We start from the raw sequence: 23,343 nt of genomic DNA on the forward strand, positions 1-23,343 counted from the left end.
CACCCCCTAATGGAGATCGAGCCCGAAACCTGGGCATGTGCCCTTGACTGGAATTGAACCTGGGACCAAGCCAACCTTCTATTCACTGAGCCAAACCAGCTAGGGCTCCAGTGTCTACTTTTAAGAAAATTTTCACATAACAAGTCTATAAGCAGGCTGGATGTAATGTGAGGTTACTTTTCATTTCTAATATTATATACAATGTTGCAGTAAACATCTTTCATGCATGAAAAAAAGGAAAAAATTTTCAGTTGATTTTAATGATTTTAGAATTAGTGCTTTATACATAGTAAATATGTAAATATTTAAGTAAAGAACCTATAACTAAGATGAAATCTTTATATTTTAGTGGGTAAGTATTCTGAGTATACAGACTATATTGGTTTCCTTTTTGTTCTGTTGCATTTCCTTTGAACAAGTCATTCTGCTGTTGAAAACATTAGTGAATATATATTAAGGTCAAACGTCCTCTTAGTTTTTAAATTAAAAGTCATTCATGCTGGTCATGTCACTTTTTAAATTCTTTATTTTCTTCTTTCAAGCTCAGGCTATTTAGAGGGCAGTATAGGGAAATAATGAGTGATAAATATAAACTGAGCAATCCTAGAAATTTGAAAATATCCCAGTTTTAACAAAGAGTCATGTACCAGTTTTTAATCTTTATTTTCTCTCTTTAAGTTTCTTCAGGATTGAATGAAAACCTCACTATAAATGGAGGAGGCTGGAATGAAAAGTCTATAAAACTCTCCTCACAGATAAGTGCAGGGGAGGAGAAGTGGAACTCTGTTTCACCTGCTTCTGCAGGCAAGAGGAAAACTGAGCCATCTGCTTGGGGTCAAGACACTGGAGATGCTAATGCGAATGGAAAAGACTGGGGAAGGAGTTGGAGTGACCGTTCAATTTTTTCTGGCATTGGTAAGAAATGTTAGAAATTTTTAAATTCATTTAAAATTGTTTATCTGGTACATTGTGAATTTCCCAGGAATGAAAAAAGATCCATAAGTATAAAATTTAGTAATACCATACAGAAATAATAGCAATAATTAACTCATCTCAGGTCCTTCTTATGGAGCAAACTAAATAAATAATAGCATTTATTATTTGCTCTTGACTTAGTGCTTTCACATACTTTATCACATTTGATTACCCATGTAGCTAATGGGTATAATTATATTTTTAGTGATGTAATAAGTGTAATGTGTGACCAGTCGTTTTTATTAATTTCAGTAGTTTAATGCCTCTTTGTAATTAATTTTTCCCCTGGGTTTTAAAACAAAGATCAGTAGTTGAGGCTCTTTTTTCTGTTGAGAGCCATCAAATTAAAAGCAACTTAATTTCAGGGGTGGGTGGGTGGGTGGGTGTATTATGAAAAGAAATGCATGTTTAATATGGAAAACTGCAGAAAGAGAAGAAAAAACTCAGTGTTACTGTACCACCCAATGCCAACCACTGTATTTTTGTGTATTTTATGGCCTTTTTCCCCCCCTGTGTACAATTTTTCTTTTACATAATCCAAATCAGATAGGCATTTTTATGTTCCCACCTCCCACTTAACATTATTACATAAACATTTTTCATTTTGTAAGTGTTTTTATTTAATGGCCCTATAATACATTGTATAAGCATAGCATAAGTTACTAAATACTTTTGCGTTATTGGAGAAATTTTTCTATTTTTTTAGTCATTATAAATAACATTGCATTGAATATATTTGTTTTGGGATTATTTCTTTAGGATAGATTCTTGGGAGTGATATTATATTAAAGGGAATATGAATGTTTATAATGCTACATGACATATATCAACATATTTTCTAAGAGAGTTCTAATTTATATATCAGTACCAGTATGAGTGCCATTTGTCATATGCTGACTAAGGTTGGGTATTCTTATTTCTAAAAATCTTTTCTAATTGATAAGCAAAAAGAACATACATTGTTTTTGGTTAATTTTTTCAAATTACTAATGAGGCTGAATATTTTTGACAACTTTTTTTTATTAAATCTTTATTGTTAAAAGTATTACATATTTTCACAACTTTCTTGATCATGTCTATTTCTTTTATGAATTTCTATTCATGTTCTTTGCTTCTTAGTGATTTTTTTTATTAAGTTGTAATTTCAATGCATCAAAGATATTTTTTTTCTGTTGTGCTTGCCAGATTATTTTTGTTAGTATATTCCTTTTAGTTTAAGTCGAAAAAAAAATCACTTCCTCCTGTTATTTGCTTTTCCCATCACCTTTAAGCTTAAAAAGATTCATGTTGACTAATGTCTCCACGAAGCAAACTTTAGATCATTTACTAATACTGTTCTTAAGCTTGCTCTCCCATCCTCCCTCTGCAATATCCAAAAATTGTGTAGGAATACCAAAATTTGGAGGAAGAAACAATCCCTAATTTCCCAGCTAATTTCAGCAGTGAGGAAAGCATAAATTTCTATGCTGTAAAGCAACCAATGGTCAAGTTTTATCAAGTAATGTTAAGAACTGTGACCTATTTGCAACTTATTTACAAAAGCTATGTGGCATTTTCATAATTAGGACATAAAATAGGTGGTATTTGCTTAATGTTGTTAGAGATGAAATTAAGCAGCAGATTAGAGTTCCTGCTTAGATGGATTAGGACCTTTGTTGAAATTGAAAGAGAACTATGAAATTAGGTTTGCTCAGGAGTGTCTGACATCATAGATGTATATGCTCCTTAAAATATTCATATAGAAGTAAGAAATCTCTTGGAAATGTTGAGAAGATAGCATGGTGTAGTGGAATAAGCATGGACTACCTCAAATAGATCAATTTGGTATGAATCCCTATTCTTCCACTGGCTTTTATGGAAATTAGGGTAGTTTATTTAACTTCCTGTATGAACCTCATATTTAAGTACTTGTGAGGATTTGATAAATGAATGTCAAGTATAAAGTTCAGTCCCTGGCCCAAAGTTGTAGCTTAATTGTGGTAGATAATAAGGTAGTTTGCAATGGTAGAAAGAGCATAATAGGCTTTGGAAATCAGCCTAAGTTCCTGTCTTGGCTCAGCTGTTTTCTGACTGTCAGCAAGTTACTTAACTACTCTGAAACTTTGCTAGCAAGTTTGCCCTAAAGATTAAAAGTGGTTGGTGTAAAGAGCCAGTACATAATAAACATTCACTAAATAGTAGCAATTGCTATATTAAGTGGTTCTAATTTCTAAGGTTATATAATATTGATACCATAGTTTTAAATCTGTACAAATCTTTTAAGTTTCATTGCAAATCAAAGATTCCAAGTGACGTTCTTTATTTTAACAGCTGCTTGGTCTAGTGTGGATAGGGGAATGAATACCTCTGAACAGAATTCTGCTTCTTTTGCATCTCTCACACTTAACTCTGCTGTTTCTGGTATGTGAAAACAGTCTTTCATTTAGTTAACAAAAAATTTCTGTTTAATTTAGCTCTTGCTATTTGAAAAGTAGTGTCAAGTATTGCTATCAATATAATAATAGATATATAATATAAATGACAGAGGCCTTAATAAAAGGGGAAGAAAGACCTAAGTTCTTAATCTGCAAGTGACTGAGTTCCTTTCTGCAGTGGACATAAGATTCCGTGGCCCAACATAACTGGAAGTGCTTTGGCACACAGACAAGTACAAATGGAAGGCCTTCCTTTCAGGGTCAAGATACTCTGCTGTTACTAGTGTACTCCTGCCATACTTGTAATTTGGCATTTTGTTTCTATTTTCACTTATTCATCGTAAGTTTATAGTGAAGCTTTTCAGGTTATATGGGCCCTCACATAATCACTCTACTTGAGTATATATTGATTAGAAAGTATATTATTGCTAGTAAACTTCTAAAATTTCAGCATAACTTAAATGGATATGCCTTTTATTAATCGTATAGAAGCTATAAGTACCTAACAAATATTACTTAAACATGGGGAGATGCTTAGTTTGTAATGCTTGGTTGATGTTGGAATTCATGGACCCAGTGCACTAATTATGTGGTTCCCCAGTGTCTGGAGTCACTAGTCTAGAAAAGGGGTCAGCAAACATTTTCTGTAGAGCCCAATAGTAAACATTTGAGGCTTTGTGAGCCATACTATCTCTGTTGCAACTACTGAATTGTATCATAACAGGAAAGCAGCCAGAAGTGATACATAAACAGAGGAGTGTCTGGTTCTGAAATATTAAATTCTTTTGATTTTTTTTCCAACCACCTAAAAATCTGGTATTATTCTTAGCTCATAGGGTATACAAAAGAAGGGATGGCTGGATTTGGACTATGGGTAATAGTTTGCCAATTCCTAGTCTCAGAGTACATTTTACTTCCAGAGGTACAAGTTAATTGCTGTCTTCATTTGGTGACTAGTACAACATAGGTGCATAACTATTGAGTATATCAAGCAGTTATATTAGTGGAATGCTAGTAAAATTTGTTAGTAAAGACTTTGATCAGAAGAAGTGATTGTATCTTTTATACTAACAGGTATTTTTTTTAACCAATTCTTTATATCAGTGACTCTGAATCCAAAGTGAATATTAGAGTCACCTAAGGATTCTGATACAGAGATTCTTATTCAGAAGGTCTGGGGTATATATATCCTGGATGAAGAACATTTGCATTCTGAAATGAATTTATGGCTATAGAGCAGGGTGTTTTGACCTGGCACCCATGAATTTATATGTCCCTAAAACTATATGCAATTTTTTGTGTAAGTTCTGGACAGTAGTTTACCACAGCTGTTATCAGATTCTTAAGGACTATATGACCACCACCCCCCCTCACTTCTTCTCCACCCACCCAAAAAAAGAAAAGTAAAAACAGAAAACACTTAGAATATAGCTGACCCTTGAACAATGCAGGAGTTAGGAACATTGACACACCACACACACACCCCTGCACAGTTGAAAATATGCATGTAACTTGACTCCCCCAAAACTTGACTACTGATAGATAGGCTACTGTTGACCGGAAGCCTTACTGAAAACATAAAGTGTGTTAACACATATTTTGTATGTTCTATATATATTATATACTGTAGTCTTACAATAAAGTAAGCTAAAGAAAACTGTTGCGAAAATCATAAGGAAAAGAAAGTATTTACAAAAATTTTACTGGAAAAAAAAATTGTGAATAAGTGGACCCACACCATTCAAACCCATATCATTCAAGGGTCAACTGTATTCTCTTTTCATTAAATGCACCTGAATTTAACTTGGTCTCTAAACCACCAGCATAACTCTTCTTATCTCTTTGGCTTCTCACTGCCTTAACTCTCTAGAACAGCGGTTCTCAACCTGTGGGCCGCGACCCCCTTGGGGGTCAAATGAGCCTTTCACAGGGGTCGCCTAAGACCATCGGAAAACACATATATAATTACATATTGTTTACAGTAGCAAAATTACAGTTATGAAGTAGCAACGAAAATAATTTATGGTTGGGGGTCACCATAACATGAGGAACTGTATTAAAGGGTCGTGGCATTAGGAAGGTTGAGAACCACTGATCTAGAATAATCATCTCTCTCTTCTTTAACTTTTCCTTAGGCAAAAAATTCTAGCAAACTCAGACATTTTCTAGTTCTCTCCTTCAGGGTTCTAAGGATATAGACTACCCTAAAACATCCAGGATTTCTTTTGTGCTTTATCATTTTCAATTAAGAAGAGAGATAAAACTTTTTTAAAATTTATCTTTATTGTTGAAAGTATTACAGATTTCCCTTTTATTTCCCCATTGACCCCCTTCATCCTGCACCCGTTGCCCCAATAAAACTTTTTTGACCTTTTGAAATATATAACTAGTTTGAAGAATATATTATAAAAGACAAAATCTAATGGATTGGTACTAAGGAAAAATATATTTCTTATTAGTGAATTAGATCAAATGATTGTCATGTGTAATCTAAAATTACCCTTAATTCTACTTTTCCTTTATCTTAACTCTTATAATGTCTGAGTTTTTTTTTTTGTTTGTTTTTTTAGGAGAAATAAAAAAAAAATTAAGTCTCCATATGCAAAGTATAGAATTGTTATAAAACATCATTAGAAAATTCCATTTTTAATTTTATTGCATTCGTTTTCATTTAAGGGTCTACTGCTGAGCCAGTTTCTCAGTCTACCACTTCTGATTATCAGTGGGATGTTAGCCGTAATCAGCCCTATATCGATGATGAATGGTCTGGGTTAAGTATGTCCTTTTAAAAATTATCAGTTTGGGGGTTTTTCTGTTTGTTTTTGTTTCTTTTTCAGAATTTCTAGCTTCCTGAATTTATGCTCTATATTTTAATTTTAATCCTACTTTCTAACCTTTTAGGTCATAGTAATCTAATCTAATACCAAATGTATTACTTGTAAACTAATTGTTGAATACCTATAGAATTAAAACTAAATTCACTTTTTATGATTGAGATATTTAAACATGAAATTGTCTTATAGTTGCTCTAGTTTTACAATTTTTGTTTTAAGTGAATGTTCTAAAATATATCGGAATGGATTTGAATTTGTGAGGCGTGCAAGTTTTTTTATTGGTAGAAAACCATTTCTTTAGCCTAATTTCTAATAGAAGCATAAGAACATTAAAGGCAAGAGTTATTTAACAAAACAAAAACAAAAAAAGGGAAAAATATAATGGTTTTTATGTTAGAAAGCTCATACTATCTTTTTTTTTTAAATTGGATTTTTTTTAAAACTCCAAACCTCCGAATTTACTCCTTTCTCAGAATTTTTACAGCACATCATTTTTTCTGTTATTTATTTAGCATTTACTTTTGGAATTTTCTACCATTTTCGCCTTGATTAAAATTTTTTTTAAAGAATATGTTTTGGTCCTATCCAGTTTGGCTTAGTGGATATAGCGTCAGCCTGCAGACTGAAGGGTCCCGGGTTTGATTCTGGTCAAGGGCACATGCTCGGGTTGTGGGCTCGACCCCCCAGTAGGGCCGTGCAGGAGGCAACCAATAATGGTTCTCATCATTGGTGTTTCTATCTCTCTCACCCTCTCCCTTCCTCTCTGAAATCAATCAAAATATATTTAAAGAAAAAAAAAAAAGAATGTGTTTTGTTTCTTCAAGTAGAGTTGAAATCTCTGAAGACAGGAACTCTCGCTCTTTTATATCCTCGGTACCTAGTGCAGCACTTTTACACAGGTGTTCAGTAGTAATAATGATTATAGCAAACATGTGGCTATGTGCCAGGCACCGCTCTAAATATATATATTAGAGAGGAAGGGAGAGGGCGAGTTAGAAACATCAATGATGAGAGAGAATCATTGATCGGCTTCCTCCTGCACGTCCCCTACTGGGGATCAAGCCCGCAACCTGGGGATGTGTCCTGACTAGGAATCGAACCAGTGACCACCTGATTCATGGGCTGATGCTCAACCACTGAGCTACACTGGCCGGGCACTGCTCTAAGTCTTGTAACTACTGTTAATTTAGTGCTTATAACAATTCCATGAAGTGGGTGTTATTTTTTTCCCCCATACTTACCATATTAAGAAACTGAGGCAAAGGAAAGTTACCTAACTTCCAACCTGGCCACACAGCTCAAGTTAAGTGGAGGAGATGATAGCAAACTTTCGTAGTCTAGCTCCAGAGTTCATGCTTTTAACCACTACATGGTACAGCCTTGGTGATGATTGTAATCATGAAGGTAAGCTCGAAACAGCACAAGGATTAGTGTGTACACTGATTAGTCTCTATATAGATTAGTTGAAGCACAATTCTTATAGTTTAAGGGAGATGAAGTTGAAAAGGTAGATTAGGGAGGACCATGTTGTGAAAAGCCTTGAATTGCTGGCTAAAGATTAGGAAGCTGAGGGTTGGAGTTTCTGGTTTAGAATGTGTATCCCAGTTCTAGTCCTGACTTTAAAATGTAGTACCTCATATGGCTTGGACTTTTTCTTCTCACTTATCTTGGAATCTAGATTAATTGAGTTGTAAAATGGAGCAAAAGAAACTTTGGGAAGAATGATCAAGTTTATGCCCAATAGAATTGAGGCGTGATTAAAGAACAATAGGAGTGACTGTAAGAAAATAGCAGGAGTGAGGTGGAAATGTCTTGGGCAGCTGTGGTATGAGGCTGAGGAAAACTGAGCAAACAAGGCTCTAGACTTCTCAACTTGAATAGAACAACTCCTCTTTCATCTCTTTAACTATTCTTGTAATACGAAAAATATGATTGGCTGCTACAACAAGACTGAGAAACATGTATCCACATGACTCTGTACTTAAAGTAGTATCAGGAATACCATCTTTCTCAAGCTTGTTATGCTGTATTGGCAGTCTTTTAAGTCCAAAGTTTCTCTTTAACCTCATTTCCTGTGTGAATTTTATTTTGTGTGTTGTCATCATTAATGTGGCTAATGTTGGTACTCGGTGAATGTACTTATTCCTTCTAAATTTGTAGACGGCATGATTTAATATTTGAGATTATTAATCCACAAAGTGTGTACACACATACACACACACTAGCTTTACATTTCACAGTGTAATATGATTAATTTATTGACTCTTTGCCAGCTGGTGTGGGTCAGTGGTTGAGTGTCAGCCCATAAGCCAAGAGGTCACATGTCTATGTTGCGGGCTTGATCCCCAGTAGGGGGCATGCAGGAGGCAGCCAATCCACAATATTTCTATCTATCCCTCTCCCTTCCTCTCTCTCTAAAAATCAATTAAATCTATATATATTGCCTGTCTGGTTTGAGGCATAGACATTATTATATGACAAAAAGGCACTGATTCTACCCAGGCACTTGAATATAAGGTTAAGATGCTACAGTATAGCATCTTATATTTTTAAGGGCAGATGTTAATCTATCAGTTATCTTGGCCATAAAAAAACATCATCATAACCCCTATAAAAAGTGAGATTTTGAATAGAACTTTGTTTTTGTTGGCACAGCATAATGAAGGGGTTTAAGAGCATGAGGCTTGCCCTAACTGGTTTGGCTCAGTGGATAGAGCGTCGGCCTGCGAACTGAAGGGTCCCAGGTTCGATTCTGGTCAAGGGCATGTACCATGGTTGCGGGCACATCCCCAGTAGGGGGTGTGCAGGAGGCAACTGACCGATGTTTCTCTCTCATCGATATTTCTGACTCTCTGTCCCTCTCCCTTCCTCTCTGTAAAAAATCAATAAAAATATTTTTTAAAAAAAAAGAGCATGAGGCTTGAGGACTATGTGGGCTTAAATCTTACTTCTTTATCTTTGCCCTAAGACATGGCTCTATGCCTCAGTTTCATCATCTGTAAAAATGGTAGTTCTCCTCCCTCCCCTAGCAGAGTTGTTGAGAGGATTAAATAATATAATACATATTAGAACATTATAATACACTTAGAACACTGCCCTATGTTCTAATATTCTAGTAAATATTGAGTATGTGCTACTATGCTGTTGTTGATGTCGTCTTCTAGAGGCAAAATTAGTCTGTTCTATGGGGTTAATTAATTAGTATTGTGTGTTTAAACACTGGAGAATATCTTTTTAATGTAATTGTTGTGTTTTATTAAAGTTAATGAATTAAATTCTGGTAAGAAACAGCTAACAGCCATTTTCTTGCTGAGATAAAATAGAGATTAGCTATGAGATGTTTAAACCTAGACATTGTTCCACAAGCGAATTAAATGGAGACATACATTGCTTACCATTTTGAAGACAGCTAATATGGTTCTTTGAAAAGATATTGGCAGCCCTGGTCAGTATTGTTCAGTGGTTAGAGTGTTAGCCCTCAGACTGAAGGGTCACAGGTTCAATTCCCAGTCAGGGGTACATACCTGGGTTATAGGTTTGATCCCAGACCCTGGTCGCAGGAGGCAACCAATCAATGGGTCTCTCTTACATGGATGTTTTCTCTCTCTCTTCCTCCCTCCCTCCTTTCCCCTCCCTCCCTAAAAATCAATGGAAAAAATATTATCTGGTGAGGATTAACAAAATAAAAAAAAAGGAAGAAAAGATGTTGGTAAACTAATGGGGGAATTTTGAAAAATACGAAATTATGTATAAACTAGAGGCCCGATGCATGAAATTCAAGAGTAGGCCTTCCTTCCCTTGGCTGCCAGCACCGGCTTCCCTCTGGCACCCAGGACCCAGGCTTCCCTCGCAGCCCCAACTTCATCCAGAAGGTCATCCGGAAGGATGTCCAGTATAATTTGCATTTTACCCTTTAATTATTATAGATAGATGGAGAGACCTATACTATGAATGAAGCTATACTATGCAGTTTTAAGGAAACTATGTCTAAGAAGTTAGCAGATTAGTCCCATGAATCTTAAGAATTAAGTGTTGAGAAGTCTCCTGGTGACAGTGTTTAGGTTTAGATGATTGATCTGTTGTATTAAAATAGTTTTCATTTGACCTAGTTAATTAAAAAACAACAACCTGAGATCAATAAACATGGAAACATCACCAATGAAGTTTTTTTAAATATGTTTTTATTGCTATTAGAGAGGAAGGGGGAGAGAGAGAGAAACATCAGTGATGAGAGAGAATCATCGATTGGTCATCTCCTGAAAGCCCCCCACTGGGGATCGAGCCTGAAACCCCAGCATGTACCCTAAATGGGACTCGAACCGTGACCTCCTAGTTTATGGGTCAGCGATCAACCACTGAACCACACCAGCTGGGCACCAATAAAGTTTTGCAAAGCCAGTAGAAATTATGCTTCTGTTAATGTTCTTATGGAAGTTAAACCATAGTACAGTTACTCTCCGAACTTTATGGTCATTTAAGCCTTTAAAATACATAATTTTTTAAAATATATTTTTATTGATTTCAGAGAGGAAGGGACAGGGAGAGAGGGATAAAAACACTGATGAGTGAGAATCATTGATTGGCTGCCTCTTGCAAGCCCCACACCAGGATTCAAGCCCACAACCTGGGGATGTGCCCTGACCAAGAATCGAACCATGACTGCCTGGTTCATAGGTCGACACTCAACTACTGAACCACAACGGCTGGGCTAAAAAATATATTTTCACTAAGTACTTCACTAGATTTTAATTCCCCACACCCACATACCATATTTATTAAGAGAATAGTTTATATGTTAGTATATTTCCCATTCACTTGCCTAAACTTGTTTTCTTAATAAAAGAAAATAAATTTTCTGGCAAGAGGCCTTAGAGATCTGGCTTATAGACAGTAAATTTCCAAATCTGGGTTTCTTGTGAAGTGTAAGCAAAACCAATGACAGCTTTGGCATTCAAATCTCCTAACAGTAGTATTGTTAATGAATGCTTGGTGTAAGATGAGCAATTGGTTCTAGACATCTACTAGACTCCTTTATACTTGTAAAAATGATTTCTACATTGAGACATAACAAGTATGTCTTATTGAGAGATTTATCAGGATTATGAAAAATCCTTTTTTTTTTTAAATAAATTTTTATTGATTTCAGAGAGGAAAGGAGAGGGAAAGAGAGATAGAAACATCAGTGATGAGAATCATTGATTGGCTGCCTCTTTCATGCCCCACACGGAATTGAGGCAACAACCTGGGCATGTGCCCTAACCGGGAATCGAACTGTGACTTCCTGGTTCATAGGTCAACACTCAACTACTGAGCCACACTGGCTGGACGAAAAGGAAATTTTTTTTTATTAAATATATTGTTAATGATTTCAGAGAGGAAGGGAGAGGAAGAGAGAGACAGAAACAACAATGATGAGAGAGAATCATAGATCTGCTGCCTCCTGCACAGCCCCTACCGGGATTGAGCCCACAACCCGGGCATGTGCCCTTGACTGGAATCAAACCTGGGACCCTTCAGTCCACAGGCCAACACTCTATCCACTGAGCCAAACTAGCTAGGGTGAAAAGTAAATTCTTAATTGTATATGCCTTAAAGCTTGAAAACTGGCTTTCTGTTGTAAAAACAATAGCTACCATTTATTGAACACTTACTGCATTGTTATGAACTTCTTTACATGTATCTCATACTAGAGGCCTGGTGCACGAAATTCGTGCACGGGGGTGGGGGAGGGGTGTCCCTCAGCCCGGCCTGCACCCTCTCCAATCCAGGACCCTTCGGGGGGTGTCTGAAGGGATCGGGCCTAAACCGGCAGTTGGACATCCCTCCCGCAAGCCAGGACCGCTGGCTCCTAACCGCTCACCTGCCTGCCTGCCTGTCTGATCGCCCCTAGCTGCTTTCCCCTGCCGGCCTGATCACCCTTAACTGCCTCTGCCTCGGCCCCTGCCACCGTAGCTTTGTCTGGAAGGATGACCGGAAGATGTCCAGTCGACTGGTCTAATTAGCATATTACCCTTTTATAGTATAATCCTCTCAGCAATCCTATGAAGTTAGTATGTAGTTCATTACAGTTAAGAAATTTAACAAAAATGACATATTTATTAAGTGTTAGAGCAATATTCACATGTAGATATGTAGAACCATTTGACTATAAGATACTTTTTTTATTTTTGAATTTTTTAAATCCTCACCTGAGGGAGAAAGAGAGAGAGATAGATTGGTTGCCTCCCGTACTTGCCCCAACCAGGGATCAGACCCGCAACCTAGCGATTTGGCCTACACTCGCAAACTTTTGGTGTATGATCAAAACACTGACCAACTGAGCTACCCAGTCAGGGCTATAAAAGGTCCTTCTTACTCTCTCTGTTAATGCTATGTAATAATGGCCCAAGATACCTGCTTATGTTAATAAATTTCAAAATATAGGAAGGGACTTCCTTTTTTGTAACACATTTCACACTTGTAATCACTTGTTACATGTTTTACCTCCATTAGACTTTCTCTTGCTTACACTTTCAGTCTCTCCCCATTCTCTACTGGTTTAGCCCCTCCTCTCTCTCTCTCTACACCCTGTGTAACAGAATCTATCACTCTGCTGTTATATTTACCTATAACATGATCCCTGAGTAGATAGACTGTGAGCGTCATAGGGGTGGGCGGGATTATGTCATACTGATCTTTGTATCTCCGGTACCTACCTAGCTCAAGTTCTAGTACATAGTAAGTGCTTAATAAGATGAAATTCCTGTAATTCCACTGTTAAGATATATCTGTTATGTATTTTTTTCTTGTATATCTTACTCCTATAAATTTGGGATCATACTGTACAGACAGTTATGTCTATGATTTTTTTCCTGTGAGGTTTTCCCCAGATTACATATTCTTTCAAAATATAGGTTTTAAAGCCTTCATGAAGATGTGTCATAATACCTCCCCTTTGAAAAAAAAAAAAACACTGTTACAGAGTTCACATGGAAAAATAAGAATAGAAAGAAAATGAGAGTAATGCTGGCAGATTTGTTTTCCTGGATAATAAAATATATTGCACAGTTATATTATGTATATTAGCGGCCCAATGCACGAAATTCGTGCAAGGGGCTCGGCCCTCACAGCCCTGGCTTCATCCGGAAGGTCATCTGGAAGGTCGTTCCACTGTTCGGCCGTCTAATTAGCATATTACGCTTTCATTATTATAGATGGCACTATCCCAGGAATAAATCAGTGGAATAGAATAGAAATTCTAATAACAGACTGAAATGTATATGAAAGAATTTAGTGTTTAATGAAAGCAGCATTTGGTAGTAGTGGGGAAAGAGTGGATTTTTTCAATAAAGCAGTACTGTATTAGAATTCTAAACTTATTAACTATTTAGACATGAAGTCTAACTTTTGTTATCTTAAACCAGTGTTAAATGAAATCTGACTACAAGTTGTTGTTACAAAAGTATATATGCAAGCCTGTAGGATATCCTGGAAGAGGAGGGAAGGATTAACTTTGAGAATTAGTTGCTTAGTCAGGGTAAAGCCAAAGAATGTTTTTCTCTTTTAGAATAAGCCAGTACCTCCTAGAGTTAAAGAAAGGAATTTTGAAGTCTAGAGTAAAAATTTATAAGTTTTCTGGAGTTCCTTAGAAATTCCACTTAAATAGCCATATGATGTGCCCAGTAGAAGCTGGGCAAAGGTGTGTTTTCTTTTACCATCATGTTACTGGGGGGTTTTTCTAGCTTTTAAAATGTGCTCGGGAGAAGGAACAATAGTTGAAATTACAGCTTAGTGTAACATAAGGGATTTTAGTTTTTGCATTTTAGTTTTTGGCAGAAATGATAGATACCTAATTCACAATGTTAAATTTTAGATGGTCTGTCTTCTGCTGATCCCAGCTCTGATTGGAATGCACCAGCAGAAGAGTGGGGGAATTGGGTAGATGAAGAACGAGCCCAGTTCCTGAAGTCCCAGGAGCCAGTTCCTGATGACCAAAAAGTGAGTAAAGGGATTGGTGGGTATGTTTATTTCTTCACACCCAACTATCGTAGAATTATTAGTATATTAATTAGTATATATTATTATAAGTATATCCATATTGCTTCAGGGAGACATTATGATTGTATTTACTTCAATTATCTTTTGCCTGCATGCCTTCTCTATATCACTGTTGTTTTTCCCCCCCACAAATTATGGAGGGCTTTATATGGAAAGCACTATTAGACGCTGATAGGAAAACAAACATTTCTTGTCCACTTATCAGAATTACTATAATAGCCTACCAACTCTTAATGTGTTTTAGAAAAAAGTAAATTGGTGTCCAGTGTAAGATTAAGGAAGTCTTCATAGCAGCAGACAAGACTGAGAACATCATGAAAAAGGCACCAAGGCAGGGAAATAGGTAACATGCTTAGTGGAGAGGTAAAATAGTACACATCTGTGGAACCAGCTAGTAATAGGATCAATTATTTACATGTCTGTCTTCCCCCTTCTAGGCTACATTCCTTAAAGAAAGGGTCCATGAAGTTCTTGTTTCTGTAGCTCTAGCAACATGCTTGGCATTCAGAAAAAGGAATAAATAAGTGAAAGAAAATATATATATATATATACATGTATATATAAAACATATAAAAAATATTTTTAAAAGATATATATGAAGTTTATTTTCCTCTCCACCTCTAGCCCTGTCATCGTTTATGATAACTGTAAGATTCACATAATTGAACCAATCCACACCTTGAGCTATCAGTTCAGTTCTTTTTTTTTCTTTTTCTTTTCTTTTTTTTTTTTTTTAAAAAGGAGAGGGAGAGAGAGATAGAAACATCAGTGATGAGAGAGAATCATTGATCAGCTGCCTCTTACACACTCCACACTGGGGACTGAGCCCACAACCTGGGCATGTGCTCTGACTCAACCACTGAGCCACTCTGGCCGGGCAGTAGGAGAGATGTTAATGCAGGGTCGGCAGGTTTTTTAATAAAGAGCCACACAGTAGTGCAAAAGTAGCCATAGGCAACACAGAAGTCAACTTTATTTACAGAAACTAGCATTGGGCTAAATTCGTAGTTTATCTACTGCTTTAACATATCTGTAAGCAAAGAGGCAAAGGATCTTAAGTAAAGTTAAATATAAGAGATTTCACTAATAGAATAAGATCCTAGCAATAGAGTTCGGGGAATCTTAGGCACAAGTGGATTGTGGGTTAGCCTTTAATTCGATATATAGTACCTCTCATCTTCAAGGACCAGAGAAAGGGAGATGTCCTTAATGGGATTTACCACTAAGGGTATAAATAAATGTAGAGGGGGGCAGTTACCAGTAAAATCAGAGTCGGTGGGGGGGGATAATGAATTTTAGATTGGACCTACAAAAGCTTCCTAGAGTTGCCAAGAGCTGGAGGAAAGAGGGACAAATGGGCAGAGTACAGAGGGTACTTAGGGCAGTGAAACTACTCTGTATGATACTATAATGGTGGATCCGTGTCACTATACATTTGTCCAAACTCATAGAATGTGCAACACCAAGAGTGAGCCCTGATGTTGGCTATGGACTTTGAGTGATAATGGTGTGTCACTGTAGATTCATTGGTTGTAACAAATGTGCCACTCTGAAGGAATGTTGATAATGGGGGAAGGGGGGAGTCTGTGTGTGTGTGTGTGTGTGTGTGTGTGCAGGGAGTATATGGAAATCTTTACCTTCTGCTCAATTTTGCTGTGAACCTAAAACTGTTAAAAAAATAATAATAATAAAGTCTACATTTTAAAAAAAAGCTTCTTAGTATATAGTATCTTAGCACACAGTAATCATTCTGATACTTATTGAATGTTTAGTGAATGTACAACTAAAAGTCTGTTTCTCTTAACTGGAACTTCCCATGCCTGATCATTAGAATTTAACAGTGGAAACACTGAATAGAGTAAAAATTATCACATATCATAGCAGTTCTTTTTCTGAGTAGATTCAGAGATCATCTTTACATTTCTAAGCAAAAATGGGAAGCCATCTAAATGCCCATTAGTTGGGGAATGGATAAATAAAATGTTTGTACAATGGCATATTAGACAGATTTTTTTAATGAATTAAATAAAGCTAAATTAGTATATCAATATTACTAAAATCTCAGTAAATGGTGAGCAAGTTTCAGAAAGATACAATAATGATACCATTTGTGCACATGTGTGGGGAGACACATAAATTTATAGAAAAATTGATTAGATGGATACAAAAGAAGTTCATGATAATGATTACCCCTAGGGAGGTAATGTGGGAATGAAATTGAGAAAGGGGTTAAAAGGAATTTTCAGTTTTTCAGAATATTTGAGTTAAAAGATGGTATGGAGTTGATTTCCTCCTTTTTCCCATGAACAAAAACAGTGTTTTGCCATGCAGAACTACCTTTCTTTTATGACTGAGTTACAGTTAGCTAAAGCTAAGTGGTACAGCGTTTTGTTTTGTTTTGTTTTTCTCTCTGATAGTAATTTTGTAAACTATTTGGTGGTTAATGAGACCTCTAAAATCATCCTAATGACTATGGTGCTGAACAGAAAAATAGCAGGTATCCATATAATCTCTTTCTCTAAGAATAGTCTAGGGATCTTGGCTGTCACCTGTGCAAAATAAACAAAAGACACTTTTCCATAGAAAATTCAACTATATGTGATGTGTGAAGAGATAGCATCAGTACTAATAATACTAATTTAACAGTTCTAATTCACTGTTTTTGTCATGCAGAATGTTATTTTCAGTGACTTTCTCAGATTTAATTTTTTAATTAAGCCTTTTCTTTTGAGATGATTAGAAAGTCACATTTACTTGTAAGAAATAATACAGAGCGATCCCCTGTACCCTTTACCCAGTGTCCCTCATTGGTAATATTTTGGAAACTATAGGATAGTATCATCACAACCAGGACTTGGCATTGATGTAGTCAAGATACAGAACATTTCTGTTACTTCATGGATTCCTCAGGTTGCTCTTTTTCATACCATCTTCTCTTCCTTCCTATCTCCACCCCCTTTTCAAATCCCTAGCCAACTAGGAAGTAAGCTGTTCATCATCTCTATAATTTTGTCACTTCAAGAATGTTCTATGTGCCGAAACCGGTTTGGCTCAGTGGATAGAGCGTCAGCCTGCGGACTGAGAGGTCCCAGGTTCAATTCCAGTCAAGGGCATGTACCTGGGTTGCGGGCACATCCCAGGCAGCTGATCGATGTTTCTCTCGCATCGATGTTTCTAACTCTCTCTATCTCTCTCCCTCCCTCTCTGTGAAAAATCAACAAAATATATTTTTTAAAAAAAAGAAAGAATGTTCTATGTAAAGAATTATATAGTATATAACCTTTTGGTACTGTTTTTTCACTGAGCATAATTCTCTAAAGCAGCGGTCGCCAACCTTTCCGACCTCACAGACCACCAGTTGGCAACCGCTACTCTAAAATTTCTTCCAAATCGTTGTATGTATCATTAGTTGCTTCATTTTACTTTTGAGTAGTAGTCCATGCTCTACTCCAGGGGTCCTCAAACTACAGCCCGCGGGCCACATGCAAATACAAATACTGTATTTGTTCCCGTTCTGGTTTTTTTTACTTCAAAATAAGATATGTGCAGTGTGCATAGGAATTTGTTCATAGTTGTTTTTTTAAACTATAGTCCAGCCCTCCAACGGTCTGAGGGACAGTGAACTGGCCCCCTGTTTAAAAAGTTTGAGGACCTCTACTCAGTTTACAGGCATACCTCGTTCTTATTGCACTTCGCTTTATTGCACTTCACAAATGTTTCATTTCTTTACAAATTGAAGGCAAGACCCTCCACCAGCAAAAAGATTGCAACTAACTTTATTGCAATACTGGCTTAATATTTGTGGTCAGGAACCGAAGCTGCATTATATCTGAGGTATGCCTGTATTTAATCATTCTCCTGGTAAAGGACATTTGGGTTGTTCCCATTTGGGGGCTGCTATGAATAAAGCTGCTGTATACATTCATGTACCAGTTTTTATGCAAATATAAGTTTTCATTTCTCTGGAATAAATGCCTAGGAGTACAATCCCTGGGTGTAGTAGGTTCATATTTAATATTTTTTTAAAAACTGCCTGTTTTCCAGAGTGGCTGTATCACTTTATATTTCCACTGATAATGCATGAGTGATCTAATTTCTCTGCATCGTTGCAAGCACTTGGCTGTTGTCACTATTTTTTTTCTTTAATTTTTTGTAATTTGATTTTAGAGAAAGAGAGAGAAACATCAATTTGTTGTTCTACTTATTTATGCATGCATTGGCTGATTCTTGTATGTGTCCTGGCCAGGTATCAAATCGACAACTTTGGCATATTGGGATGGTGCTCTAACCAATTGAGCTACCTGGCCAGGACCACTATTTTTTATTTTAACCATTCTGATAGGTACGTGGTGATAACTCATGGTAAATTTTTAGTCTGCATTTCCCTAATGGCTAATAATATTGCACATCTTTCCATGTGCTTTTTTGCCATCTGTCTGTCTTCTTTCATGAAATGTCTGTTCATATCCTTGCACATTTTCTGTTTAGACTGCTTGGTTTTTTTACTGTTGAATTTTTAGTGTTCTTTATATAATCTAGATACAAGTCCTTGGTGGATATATGGTTTGCAAATATTTTCTCCCATTCTGTAGTTTGCCATCCTCTTAACAGGGTCAAATTCAATTTTAATACAAATAGTTCTACATTTAAACTCTTAAATAAAACAGAATTACCTATCTAATGAATTTTTAAAAACCAAGATTTGCACAGCTCTTGTAGTAAGTAGAAAAGATGTAAGGAAAAAGTGGTCAGTCATAGACAATAGGAGAATGAAGTTCCATGTACTTTATTTTTTAAGATGTAATTTGAGATCAGTTTTATTGCTTGTTACTAATTCTTATTTAGTATTTAAATAAAAACTAACCCTAATAAATGAAATTATTTCATAATATTTTTCAGAATAATGAGAACTAAATCAGTTGGTTCACTTTAACACTTTTGCTTTTAAAATTAGGTTTCAGATGATGATAAAGAAAAAGGAGAGGGTGCTCTTTCAACCGGGAAATCTAAAAAGAAAAAGAAGAAAAAGAAGAAGCAAGGTGACGATAACTCTCCTGCACAGGTAGAATATCAAAATAACAAGCTTCATTCAGTAAGCACCTACTGCAGAAATGTGAAAAGAAAATGCTAAGACTCTGTAGAGATAAAAGACATCAAATTTATTTTAAAATTCCCTAAATGTTTTAAAGATTTTATACATCATACTGTTTAAAAAAAACCTTTGTGCTTTAAAAAAAAAAAAAATCCAAGTTGTAAACCCAAAAGTAAGTAAATAAAATTCTAAATTAGTCCAGATGCATTTTGTGCTGAAATAGAAAAGGAGGTTCCTACAGCATTTCACACCTACAGAAATTCTAACTTTCTGTTGCTCCTCCATTTCCTTTTCTTTGGTCTTTCCTATCTGGGGGAAAATGTTTTCGATTATAATGTAGATCAGTGGTTCCCAATGTGGGGCACACTCCCCACAGGGGGCAATTTGATTTTTTAAAAATATATTTTATTGATTTTTTACAGAGAGGAAGGGAGAGTGATAGAGAGTTAGAAACATCAATCAGCTTCCTCCTGCACACTCCCTACCAGGGATGTGCCTGCAACCAAGGTACATGCCCTGACCGGAATTGAACCTGGGATCCTTCAGTCCGCAGGCCAACGCTCTATCCACTGAGCCAAACTGGTCAGGGCGGCAATTTGATTTTTAAGGGGGACAATTTGAGAATGAGTTATTAACAGTGAGTTTTTTGCATTTCTTATGGTTCTAGGGGCCTCATATACAGTATATAAATATATATTGTGGCATATTTATGCATTTCAGTCCTTTATCATACGGCTTTGAAACTTTGCTACTTTTTCATATCACATCATTTTTTTTTTTAACAATTTCTTAGTGAGTTCTTCCTCAGTACTTCAACTGTCCTTTCGTTCTTTTATTTTCCTCTTTCATGGATGCCATGTTTTTTGGAAGCTTGTTTAGACCAAGTTATGGCCTTTTAGTCTTCTGCCACTTGAATAAGAGTTCACTTTTTGAAGAATAGAATTATGTCACAGGGAAGGCATCAGGATTTTAGAGATGTTTAGGTGAGGCATGGCCAAAAAAACGGTTGGGAACCACTGATATAGATGAAAACAAAGATATTTTAATTTCAGACATGCTATATTACTGGAAATATACATGGGTTTATTTTATAAAATATATTTATTGATGTAGAGAGAGAGGAAGGGAGAGGGATAGAGAGATAGAAACAACCCAGCTATGTGCCCTAACCAGGGATTAAACCGGTAACCTCTTGGTTCATGGGTTGATGCTCAACCACTGAGCCACACGGGCTACATGGATTTTTTAAATTTTTACTTTAATCCTCACCTGAGGATATTTTTCCATTGATTTTTAGAGAGACTGGAAGGAAGAGGGAAAGACAGAGAGAAACACTGATGTAAGAGAAACACATCGATGGGTTGCCTCCTACACGTGCCCTGACCAGGGCCCGGGTAGGGGAGGAGCCTGCAACCAAGGTACATGTCCTTGACTGGAATCGAACCTTGTACATGGCTGGGCAGGCCAACGCTCTATCCACTGAGCCAAACAGGCAAGGGCTGGATTTATTTTTGAAAGCAGCATATCACCATTACATTACAATATATGAAAATCTCATTTCTTATTTACAACTATGCTAAATAATTGTTTTCATTCATCTAAATGTAGGAGGTAGCCAAAATTCTTAGAGGATAGCCTACAAATAATTTTCCTATTCTATTTTGGGGAAAGTTGCTGCATGACTTTTTTTTTTCTGCATGACTTTTTAAGGAAATATGTGTTTAGTTCTTTTTTGTTGAGGGAAACACAACCCTTCATAAATGATACCAATTTATTATCACTATTAGTTTTTTCTCTGTAGTAGTAATTGGGCAATAAGTCTAATGTGACTAAAATCAATGGATATAAAAATCTAAAAGTTGATAGTTTTTTCTGTTTGCTAAGCTAACTGATGTGAAATGTTATTGACAACTATCCTTTGTTAGCAGTACCACATGAAATCCATTTAGCCAACTTTGTCTGGATTTCTGTGTTAATTATGGCCTTCCTGGGCTTGTAGATTAGGTGAGTTCCTTTTAAAAGAAATTTTGAGAGATTAATGTATTTGTAAATTTCAACTTATTAGAAAAGGTCATTGTGAAAGTTCTTTGGTATTTTGATGATATTCCTTTTTTAAAAAGTTTGATCTGTTTTTTTAAATACAGTGAAGCCCGGCCAGCATGGCTTAGTGCTTGAGCATCAACCTATGAACCAGGAGGTCACGGTTTGATTCCTGGTCAGGGCACATGCCCAGGTTGCAGGCTCAATCTCCAGTGGGGAGGGCATGTAGGAGGCAGCCGGTCAATGATTCTCTCATCATTGATGTTTCTCTCTCTCTCCCTCTCCCTTCCTCTCTGAATTCAATATGTGTGTGTGTGTGTGCGTGTGTGTGCGCACGCACACACACGCGCATGCATGCCTAAGCAACTGTTGGACTGGTAGCTATGATGCACACTGACCACCAGGGGGCAGATGCTCAACGCACAGGCATGGAAACATGGAACAGACTGATGAATCTCAGAGGGAAGGGTGGAGGGAGAGGACGGGAAGAGATTAACCAAAGATCTTATATGCATACTAGAGGCCCGGTGCACGGATTCATGCATAGGTGGGTCCCCTCAGCCTGACCTGTGGGGATCGGGCTGAAACCGGCCCAAAGGGTCCCAGATTTCGAGAGGGCGCAGCTCAGGCTGAGGGACTCCACCGATGCGCCTCTAGTAAGTATACAACAGTTTTAGAGTCAGACTTTTCTTCAAATTTTAGTTTCTTTATTGTTTAAATGTGGTATCCATGAGGTTCTGTATGAAGTATATAGCACATGATCCTACCTATAAATGAATACATTTTTAAATTTGTTCTTTTTCAGTAAAATTCTCTTTAGTTTATGGTATGTGGTTGGTGGGTTTTTTACTGTTGAGTTCAGCTTAGCATAGAACAAACATGTCTTCTCACTAACTTTGTACAGATTGCAAATCGTAACGTACATACTTTCAAAGCTACTTGCTTAACTTAAACTTTTGAATAATTGTTTTTTATATGCTCCTTTAAGCTGTATGAACAGTTTCTGAACTAAAGTTATTTTTTGGAATATCTTCTGGACATTAGTACAACAAACCAAATAGATTTTAAATAGTAAAAATGGGTGATTTATATAATCTAATAGACTACTTTTCTCTCTAGGACCCAGAAGAATTAGAAAAAGAGATTAGAGAAGAGCCTCCAGTGAATACCTCTAAAGTCCGTCCAAAACAGGAAAAAGCTTTTTCTTCAAAAACCATAAGCACTAGTGATCCAGCAGAAACACTCATCAAAAATAGCCAGGTGATTTTTTGATATTTAAGAAGTAAAATTTTAATGACTTGAGAATTATATTATAATTAATATTTTATTGAAGTATTGTGCTAAGTATTTAAAATGCTCAAAATAATTTATTCCTCACAAAATCACAAGAAGGTAGGACCCATTTTGTAAATGAGGTTAGAGAAGTTGAGTAAACTTGTCCAAAGTCACATAGCTATCAATGGCAAAATCAGAACTGCTAGTGTGTATTTTCTCCTATTAACTATCTAGGCACACAGGGATCAAGAGATAGCTTAGAGAAAATGTGACTGGTTGCATTTTTTCCAAAGCATGCACATAATATGATTATGGTCCAACCTCTCAAAATGGAGCATTTATTAAATTTGGTAACGTTCTTAAAACATGTGCCTTTTGTGGAAATTTTTGATGTGTCAGAAGGCACCATTTTACAAAAGGTCTAAGTCACTGACACAGACTGATTTATATTTAGGTGAATTGCATCATGTTGAAATATATTAAATTCTACTGGAGTTGAATGGTTCATTTATTTACTCATTAAAAAAAATATATTGGGTACCATATGCCACACACTGTTTTCGATTCTGGGGATACATCCGAGAACAAAGGAAACAAAAGCTAATCTCTGCCTTTGTGGAGTTTACTTGCTTAACGAAACAGCTTTAGACAAGAACCGGGATTACCACTAAGAGAG

At 36.4% G+C, this 23,343-nt stretch overlaps 1 protein-coding gene across 3 annotated transcripts in view; it reads left to right on the plus strand.

The window, feature by feature from the left end:
• Positions 1–23,343, plus strand: part of MTDH (metadherin) — a 44,645-nt gene that overhangs the window by 17,246 nt on the left and 4,056 nt on the right. For 2 of the 3 annotated variants that reach the window (XM_014550219.1, XM_014550220.1), the window contains 6 exons: positions 679–915; positions 3,286–3,375; positions 6,066–6,164; positions 14,076–14,200; positions 19,215–19,322; positions 22,512–22,652. In XM_014550219.1, coding sequence (XP_014405705.1) covers positions 679–915; positions 3,286–3,375; positions 6,066–6,164; positions 14,076–14,200; positions 19,215–19,322; positions 22,512–22,652 — 800 coding nt within the window. The remainder of the gene's footprint in view (positions 1–678; positions 916–3,285; positions 3,376–6,065; positions 6,165–14,075; positions 14,201–19,214; positions 19,323–22,511; positions 22,653–23,343) is intronic. The other variant, XM_014550221.1, reaches the window with a different exon arrangement.

This window comes from Myotis brandtii, unplaced genomic scaffold (assembly GCF_000412655.1).
Source record: "Myotis brandtii unplaced genomic scaffold, ASM41265v1 scaffold59, whole genome shotgun sequence".
Taxonomy (NCBI): domain Eukaryota; kingdom Metazoa; phylum Chordata; class Mammalia; order Chiroptera; family Vespertilionidae; genus Myotis; species Myotis brandtii.